Raw genomic sequence first — 10,229 nt, 5'->3', positions numbered from 1 at the left:
GTAGATGCTGCCGGCTGATTGGAGAATCAGCTATGAGCGACTGTCGGTTGCTGCCTATAAGAAGGAAGCGGCCGGGAGGTCAAAGGGAAATCTAGCTTCTGCGGGTCTCGTGCGGGGTCTCTCTTTTTTTTTTCTTCTTCTTCCCCCCCCCCCTCACTGTCATTGCTTCCCTCTCATGAATTCCGCCGCCGTTCCAGGCGTCCAAAGTACGCTGGCGGGCTCTGCTGCTTCCCCTTCGGCTACTTCGGCCCCAACGGCCAAGTCCCCCTTCAGGCACGTGCGCTACGAGAACCTGCTGGCCGGGGTGAGCGGCGGCGTTGTCTCCACGCTGGTCCTGCACCCTCTAGACTTGGTCAAGATCCGCTTCGCAGGTGAGCTCCTCTCTCCTTCCCCGCCGCCAAAGAAGCGGACGTTAAATGAGCGCAGGGTCGTTGTGTGGGGGGTGGGGCGGGGGAAAGTAGGGTTGCTTTGATAAAAAGGAAAGAACTAGTCCAGGGGTAGGCAACCTCGGCTCTTTTATGACTCATGGAATTCAACTCCCAGAATTCCTGAGTCAGCTATGCTGACTCAGGAATTCTGGGAGTTGAAGTCCATGAGTCATAAAAGAGCCGAGGTTGCCTACCCCTGAACTAGTCACTCTCTGCATCCTCTTCACTGGAAATTGACAGGACTTTGATATGACAGGTGATAACTGCCCCGATTGTACTCCTGTCTTCCCCATTAATGTTGTATGTACATCAGCAAATACTGAATCTGATCTTTGGTTCGCTCAGTGTTAATATTTCACTTTAACATACTAGGCAGCTATTTAAGACAGTCTTTTCACTTGAGGCCAAATACTGAATTTTCTGCATTAAAAATGTTGTCCCAAGAAAATCTTTATTACCTGGATGTTTCTACTGTTAAATGAATTTAGAGATGTAGGATGGTACATCAGCTGCTTTTTCTACCTGTGGAAGAGATGCGGATACCAGGAATTGGGGAATAAGAGGTGGTTAGTGTAACCTATGGACACATAATGCATGAAATTGGAGTTTTGTTCTGATCCGGAGAGAAAAAAAAACATACTGTGGTTGTTTAAGAGAATCACATTGATCACTGATTCAAGAGCATACAGTTTTCAAACTAATTTCCAATTCTTTTGTGTAGTGAGTGATGGCTTGGAGCTGAGACCAAAATACAATGGTATCTTGCATTGTTTGTCAACTATCTGGAAACAAGAAGGATTACGTGGTCTGTACCAAGGAGTGATTCCAAATGTTTGGGGTGCAGGTGCTTCTTGGGGTCTGTATTTTTTCTTGTAAGTTGAAACTGTTTAAATGTCTACTGGTTAATCCCAAAACAGTTTGGTTTTTTTCCAGATTTTTTCACTTCTCCCATAGCAGATTAACAAATATGTTAACTTTGTCCATCTATTCTAGGTTTTAACTAGAAGATTGTACAGCACTAATCTAATACTTGTCAGTGGCCTATACTGCTCCTTTGGATTATTTTTTCCCACACAATAGCAAAAGCTTAACTTACTCTTATTAACTCTGATAATACTAGATCAGTGTTTCTCACTTTCGGTAACACTGCCCTAGATCATTCAGTAATTTTCATACAGTTGGGTTCTTTTAAATTTCAATCACTAAAGTAGCTGTCAGGAATCATTGCACAGTGGTTGAAAGGCAACTTGTGCAACTGATTTTTATTTTCCTTTCCTCTTCCCCATAGCCTCCTGTACTCCCCAAGATCTTCTCTGGAGAGTTGGAGTCCTATCTAAGATTATCGGTTCTATCATACAAGACTGCATGGGAGAGCAGAAGCAGGTAGTGAGGGATGTTGCAAGCTCCTGTCCATGATTTCAGATAATTTCTCTCGCTGCATCACATCTGTATAAGAGCTATGTATCATTTTGAACTTGGCTTCCCAAAAGGTGCTTTGGAACATGTGAGAGTGCTAACATAGCACCTCTCTGCAACTCTTTAAGTTTTTTTCCAAGAAGAGATAAAGCTGCATTTTAGAATTGAAAACCGTGCTATGTTGGCATCCATGTTCTCTTCAAAGCAGCTTTTTAGAACCAAATCTGAAACACTACATAGCTCCTATCTATATATAACACAGCACTGCTCTTTAGGATTGTGTCTTGATCACCTGGAAACATTTATAGCTTACCAGGAGCTTCAACAGGGAAGAAGTGAAGAAAAGCATCAGTTGTGTAAACTGCCTTCCCATTTATTGGCCACTGAATATAAGATTATCAAATATCAACATCTGCGAGGCTTTGGATTGTCACTTTCAATACCATCTCCAAACCTCCTACTTTGGCACAAATATATGGAGATTCCCATGTAAGGGAGAACAGGCAATATCTTATCCATCAAGCACAGCAAAATATAAAAGGGCATAGGGACAGTTTGAAGAAAGCTATTCACAATAACTGAGCATGTGTGAAATGGCTATTTAATTTCAGACAATATTCGGTGAGTTTATATTCTGAATTCCATTCCTATAACAATGTACACAAACTTGGGATCACACAATGGCATACAAACATTCAAATTCCCAAAATTGCTAACCGGGCAAGATGGTAAATAAGCAAAAATGAGGGTTATTACAATCTTACTAGATTTTGTATTAAATTTATATGGCAACCATACAGATGGTGACTTGAACAGCCTACAAGAATAAAATCCCAACTAGAAAACCCAATAAGCTCCCTCCCCCCCAGCAACAACATGCGCTTGATGGGCTCCATATCAACCTGGGATTCCCAGGTCCATTGACAAAACCATGTCTTCAAGCCCTTTTGAAATAGTATCAAGGTCTTACTTGTGCAGGGATGACATTCCATAGGGAGGGAGCCACTATGGAATAGGCTCTTTTCTTAGTCCTGGTAGGTAGACATTCTTGATGGAAGGGACCCATAATGTACCCTGCCTTCCTGGTTTGGTGAGTCAAATTGATGTATTGGGAAAGGACAGCCCTTCAGATACTTGACTCCATGTAGGGCTTCAAAGTTGATAATCAGCACCTTGTATTGGATCCAGAAGCAAATTGGCAACCAATGAAGCTCTGCAAGAGAGGTGACACATGTGCAAATCTAGACTTGCACAAATTTGGACATGCAAGTAGATAATGAGTTCTTAAAAACAAAAGCCTGCATGGTGTTTTTGATATTCCCATAATATACTGATATTTTTCTTAACAGCCAAAATGCCTCAACTTTACTTAAAGAGATTATTTTAATGTTTCTGTATCAAGTAATAATATGGATTTGCTAATATTCATATTTGATTCTTCAGCTACAATGCAATTAAAGCCTACAAGACAGAGGATAAGAAGGAAAACCTTGGAGCAATTGAACACCTAGTGTCAGCAGCCGAAGCTGGTAAGAAATATATGAGCTATTTGTCGCCTGCCTGTATAGTATACTTTGTTTTTGATATGTTTAGTTTGATATGTTTGAACATCTAAAAATGTATTTTTGTCCTATTGAAAGTACAAATGCTCAACTTGCTGAGTATTAGATCTTTAAAAACATTATTTTCTCTAACATTTTCTTACAAATTCTTATCCATACTTCCTGAACACAATACAAAGATACCACAAATGTATTCCCAGTTTTATAATACAAGTTATACTGAAATCCATGTATTAAATGGATTTTCTTTCCAGGAAAGTTGATTTATTATTATAATTGTAGTTCTATAAAACTATTTGGTAAATATTTGCTACATAAGTATACTGAGTTTTTTTGCAAATTGAACGCATAAATTCCATGTGATACATAAATCAGAAATTTTCAAATTATGTTTGAAGTTCTCTGTAATACTAAGATGCTAGCACTGATAAGGTTTTCAAATTATACTTGATAGGAGTGATGACTTTGTGTATTACCAACCCAATATGGGTAACCAAGACTCGGCTTGTGTTACAATATGAAGCTGGTGCTGACCTCTCAAAGAAGCAGTACAAAGGGATGTTGGATGCTCTTATTAAAATATACAAGTATGAAGGTATACGTGGGCTATATAAGGTAAATTAATTAGGCTGGTCAAGAGTTTTAGTATTAGTATTTTATTATTAAATATATCAAACAATTATTGCATGGGTTTCAGTGCAAAAGATTTGTTGCTAAACGTCACTTCTCACGTACGGTATATGTTTTGAATGTCTAAATTGCAATGAATAGTTTTCGTTTTATTTTTTAAAAAATTAATTTATAGAATACACATAATTGAATCATTGAAAGATTGAAATTAAATATTATAGATTGAAATTAAAATTTAGAAAATGACTAGGATAAACTGGTGCTCAAATCAGTCTAGCTTTTATAGAATTCATAAAGCAGACTGAATCTTTTCTATAAAAAAGTATAATTTTGACCATTCCATCACTGTATATGTATTGGTAGTGCTGGATTTTAAACTTATAACTGTATAATTGATATGATAAGCTGGATGATTTTTACATTTTGTATGTTTCACTGATTCAGGGATTTGTGCCTGGTCTGTTTGGAACCTCACATGGAGCCCTTCAGTTTATGGCTTATGAAGATTTAAAATCCCGATATAATAAATATAAAAATAGACCATCACATATGGAACTGGTAAGATAAATTATGAATTAGAGGCATCTGCTTTACATAAAATAAAATGTTAGGGCTGTGTAACAAATTCAAACGATGCATCACAAAGCATCATAACTTGAAATGTTTAAGTCAACATGTTTTCCTGAAGACATAAAGTGGTTAATTGAAAGGCTTTCCCAGGTCATCACTGTGTGTATGTATGTACAGCTGCTTCAATATATGTATACTTCATGTACATTTTCTTGTTCATTAAGATGTCTAGTGGAATTCAATCTTATATTTAATTTGATACTGCAATAATTTGAGGTGTGTCTCAGGAACTGAAGGACATACTGGACATAAAGTCCTTCGGGAGAAGGGCGGTATACAAATTAAATAAATAAATAAAAGTGACAGTTCAACTTTGTTATAGGATGATGATATAGTTTGACTTAATTATTTATTTGATAAATAATTTGGTAAATTTTCAGTTACCCAATTAACTGGAGTATATTTCATGTACTTCTTATATATTTTAATGTATGTATAGGAATCTGCAAAAAGCAGGGTTCCATTCGTTGTTTGTTTCTTTAGTTGTATACAAATTAAATAAATAAATAAAAGTGACAGTTCAACTTTGTTATAGGATGATATAGTTTGACTTAATTATTTATTTGATAAATAATTTGGTAAATTTTCAGTTACCCAATTAACTGGAGTATATTTCATGTACTTCTTATATATTTTAATGTATGTATAGGAATCTGCAAAAAGCAGGGTTCCATTCGTTGTTTGTTTCTTTAGTTGTAGAGGTAAACATTTCAAACTATCTCAGATTAATATTACTATAAATAGTAAAAAAATACCATCCCAAAGGTGCTTTTTCAAAAAGCAACTGGACTTTGTTTTCCCTTGAAGACATTTCATGTCACATCCAAGAAGCTTCTTCAGTTCTGAGAATCTAAATGTCTGTGGAGAATCTCTGACTGAGAATCTCCTTAGACATTTAAAAAATACCATAGTTTTATTTTTATACCATATATGGAAAAAGATTTAAGTGATCAATTGCCTCAACGTTGGACAGGTACTTACAAGGATCCTATGTAAATATTTTTAAAAGGGGGGATTCTTAGACTGGGTGGTAACCCCCTGGACTATGGCTCTTATTTGGGGCTTGCCCATATGAAGAAGGAAAGCTCTGACAATTTGGTTCTGCTGTACCTTGCCATGAACATATGAACAGGTCAAGAAGCTTTGGGGTCAGGTGTATTCTGTCCTTGCCTGATTTGGCATGTGGGAGTTGCAGCCTACACCAGTCTTGCATAAGGAGTGCCCAACTTGAAGTAGTTCAGATTAGTGGGATTAGAAAAGAAACTGGGCTGGTAAGTTATTAAAGTTTTGAAGGGCAGCCTCCTAAATTTTATCTAAATTACTCTGGCATATGATGGTGGATTTTTACCTATTTTGACTTTCTTGTTTATTATTGGATATACCAACTCATCTCATGGCAGGAGCTTTGTTCTTTTTCCATGAAGATTTTGCTGCATTTCTGTCATTAAAGGCTGAAAAGCATATTTGGAAGGTATAATGTTATGAAGAACGGTGCATTTATTCATCATGGGGCATGGTAAAAAAAAGTCTATTATGTTGTAATGGAAAAATGGTGCTGCCTTCGATTATTGTCTTGTATTGATATGTATTCCTCTGTTTTTGAACTGTCCATCAAAATAATGAAGAACATGAGCTATTGCAGATGTTATCTGGTGTTTCTTTTTTTATTTCTGCATGCTTGAAACAAATACCTAAAAGATCACATGCACTGGCAATTTGGGAAAGAGAAATTGCAGCAAGCTTTCCAGGGGCAGCTACCTCAATTTTGAATAAGGGTGCCTCACCCCCATCAGCCTTTTGTGAAGCATCTCTTCCACTGGTTTGCACAGCTGTGTAAACCTATCACCATGACTTTGGAGCAGCATTTGTATAAAGACTGAAAAAAATAATAGAGTGCTGAGTTTAAAGTGATACATTTCTTTGATTTTGCAAAGTATTTGAGAACTAATATTGATCCCTTTCCATTTTTAGAACACTTTAGAATATATTACCATGGCAGCATTATCCAAAATATTTGCAGTCACAGCAACATACCCGTATCAGGTTGTGAGGGCACGTCTCCAGGATCAGCATAACAGATACTCTGGAGTACTTGATGTCATCCGTAGGACATGGAGGTAGGCCTGGGAATGAAAACCTAACAAGACTTTTTCTGTGCTACTCTTCATTTTCTCAAGATTATTAAATATTTATTTCAGAGGGAAATGTGGAGGGTTTTGCATTGGAATTAAGGCAGGGAGCTGAGAATATTCCCCTTAAAATTATGAACCAGGGTAAGATTTTCTCAGATTTCAGCAGAGGGAAAGATGGAAAGCCAAATATCTGACCGTATTTTTATTTTTCCTTCTGTGTAATAACATTTAGAATATAAGCCTATGAATATGGACAGTTTTTACATGACTTGGCGATACCAGTCATCACCCAAATATGTGCAAATACCTTTTAATGAGATATCAGTACATTTACTTGTAGCTTCCTGAAAGAAAAATTTATCCAGGAATTATTTCATATTACTACTTGGAAATATAAAAAACCTATAAAGAATTAGTAATGAGCCGTGGTGGGGCAGTGATTAGAATGCAGTATTGAAGGGTAATTCTGCCAATTGTCAGCAGTTTGATTCTCACCAGCTCAAGGTTGACTCAGCCTTCCATTCTTCCGAGGTCGATAAAATGAGGATACAATTTTGGGGGGCAATATGCTGACTCTGTAAACTGCTTAGAGGGGGCTGTAAAAACACTATGAAATGGTATATAAGTGCTAGTGCTAATTATATTCATAGGCCAGTTTTCTACAACAGCAATAAAACGACAAGAATCCAAAAATACAGTAAGAACAGTATAAAATAACATTTGAGTTTGTTGAAGCAATTTATATTGGAAGTTTTACAGAAATCTCTTCTGCTTTTCCACAGGAAAGAAGGAGTTCATGGATTTTATAAAGGAATTATGCCCAATGTAATACGAGTCACTCCTGCATGTTGTATCACGTTTGTAGTATATGAAAAAGTATCTCATGCATTACTTGGACTTAATAATAAATGAAGATTGAATATTGACTCCATATATTGCTCTGCACCCTTTCTGTTAAGCAGGAAAGCCAACACCAATCTATGTCTGGCATAGATTTTTTTTCTGGATTCATCTTTGTCACTTTCTTTTGTAATATCTTTTAAATAGACCAAGATCCACCCGCAAGTTGGTATGTTTCAAATATATTTTATATTGATCTCTGTATCTCAAAATAAATTGTTCACATTATCATCCTCATTGAATTTTCCTTTTATTCTTTAGTTATCAAGGCTTAGTATGATTTTTAAAAAATAATGAATAGGACCAAAGTCATACAAGTAGTTTTTGCTTAACAAATGCCCTTTTTAGCAACTGTTCAAAGTTATGACAGTATTGTAACTTTATGGCCAGTCTACATATTTACAACTATCTCAGTTATGTGGACATCATTTTGCATGCTTCACAGCTGGCTTCCAACAAGCAGAGTCAATGGAGAACCTGGAAGTAAAATTGCAAGTCACAGTCACATGACATCTTGCTTATCAACCATGGAGCAAACTGGCATTCTAAGTCCATTCTGGTCATGTGATGTCTCATTTAACAACTGTATCACTTAGCAAAGAAATTGCCGTTCCCAATTGTCATTAAATGAGGGCTATTAGCAATGGTGGGATTTAGCTAATTTGCAGCAGTTCGGCAGAACCCGTAACTAATTTTTTGTTGCCCAGGCCCAGAATGGATTTCTGGAAGCGGCATCCACACAGAGAACCGGTTGTTCACATATTTGAATCCCACCACTGACTTATTAGTATACAGTAACATTTTGCTTGATAAGCAAGGCTATAATGTTTTTCTGATTGCTTTGAAACTAGGACTAAAACTTAGTCTGTGTTGACATAGTTAAATCAATATTTATAATTAAATAATTATGTGACATTGGAATGAATAAATAGCATAACAATGACTTGCAGGTAAAAATATAGCCATTAACCATTTTTGCCATTGCTCCAATTGTATTGCTGTTTGATTTATATTTTTCCTGTCTTGCAAAAGTGCACTTTTTTTTAACCACTACCCACTCAAAATGATTTGTTCACCCAACATATTGCTGCTCCTGCTACACCAAAATATTTTCCCCAAAGGCAGGGCAAGGAATATTAGCAATTCCTGCATGTTCTAACCACATTGGCATTAATTGTATTTGTGTTTACTCGCAAAGAAGTATCACTGAGTATTTATTTAAGTTTGCCTAGGGTTATAGAATTTCTCATATATTTGTCAAAATATTTGCAATCTTATCTATAGGTCTATGTTACTTAAGGAAGCATAATAATAAAAGTATGGAAACAGATCTTTTAATATTTGAAAAACACTGAAGTGTTCACATAAAAAATCTTTTCTACTTGCTTTTAACTAGAGCAAACATTTTCACTACTCAACAAGCTAGAGAGATTAGGCATGTTTTAATCAGCACTGGATTGTTGTCATAATTTTTAGTATGGTTTGGATTAGAAAGTCATTGTAAATAATGTAAATAAATGTTTAAAACCATTGCAAACTTTTTAAATGCATATGGAAGATAAGTACAAAATTGGCAATTATTACAAACATTCAATTTCTTCTCAAAAAAGGGATTAAAAGTTAATTACATTTAGGGCTAAGGTTTTTAAAAATGTGAATGAACTCACTGTTTTCCCTCCTCTTTGGTATGATAAGTATTCTCTTGAAATTGTGGAAAACCTGAGCAGGTTATAGTAAGATTTTCAGAAATAACAAAATCTGAATTTCACATTTAAACTACTAAGACATAAATGGATAAGAATTTTTTTGTTTGCGATCTAATAAAATGATAAACAAAAGTTATATACTACAGAAATACTATACGTTTTCTAAGTTAAAGGATATGCTGACTTAACTTTTAAAATTTGTTTAAGCTAAAAGTTTTTTTAAACAGTAAAACTCAACAAAATTGCAAAAGAATTATAAAAATCTTACATGTGGATTTCCACATAATCTAATTTTGGAGGTTTCTTGTATGTCTTACTGATACCAAGTCATACAAATAGGAACAATGGGTATTAATGTCTCTAAGCTCTGCCAGCAAACAGCTAAGGCTAACATATTTGAAATCAAAAATTCCCAAGAAAATTACTTTTTATATTAACCTTTTGTTCATATTTGCAGTAGGTTGAATTGTACGTGAATATGGTATAGATTTAAAAATCATGTTCATTTATACATTTCACTAACTTATGTTTAAACTTTTCTATAATGACTCACACTGACTTGCTCTTACATTTTTATTTAAATAAAAAACAATGCATATATCTTCCACCATGCCTGGCATAGCTTCTATGCATATATCAAGGTGACAGCTATACACTAGATAATAAAAATACAGGTTTGCTAAATTACTGTATTACAATTGCAATAATTTACACCAAATTATTTTCTTCAGGTAATTTATTGTTTCATACATCACAAGAAAATATTTTTTCCTTTTCAATAGGAACTTAAAGCTTATAAAACAAACCATTGAGGGAATGGAGAAG

General features: G+C 35.4%; 1 protein-coding gene across 1 annotated transcript; it reads left to right on the top strand.

The window, feature by feature from the left end:
* The first annotated feature begins 90 nt into the window (after window positions 1-90).
* SLC25A32 (solute carrier family 25 member 32) lies at window positions 91-7,929 on the top strand. The gene is made up of 7 exons (XM_081322584.1): window positions 91-371; window positions 1,150-1,300; window positions 3,288-3,373; window positions 3,861-4,021; window positions 4,481-4,594; window positions 6,638-6,783; window positions 7,581-7,929. The coding sequence occupies exons 1-7, from the start codon at window positions 176-178 to the stop codon at window positions 7,708-7,710; spliced, it is 984 nt and encodes a 327-aa protein (XP_081178710.1). The 5' UTR covers window positions 91-175; the 3' UTR covers window positions 7,711-7,929.
* The last annotated feature ends 2,300 nt before the right edge of the window (window positions 7,930-10,229 follow it).

This window comes from Vipera berus (assembly GCF_964194415.1).
Source record: "Vipera berus genome assembly, chromosome: 3".
NCBI classification, from domain to species: Eukaryota; Metazoa; Chordata; class Lepidosauria; order Squamata; family Viperidae; genus Vipera; species Vipera berus.
Note: the sequence above shows the minus strand (reverse complement) of the source record. Positions and strands in the feature narration are given on the sequence as shown.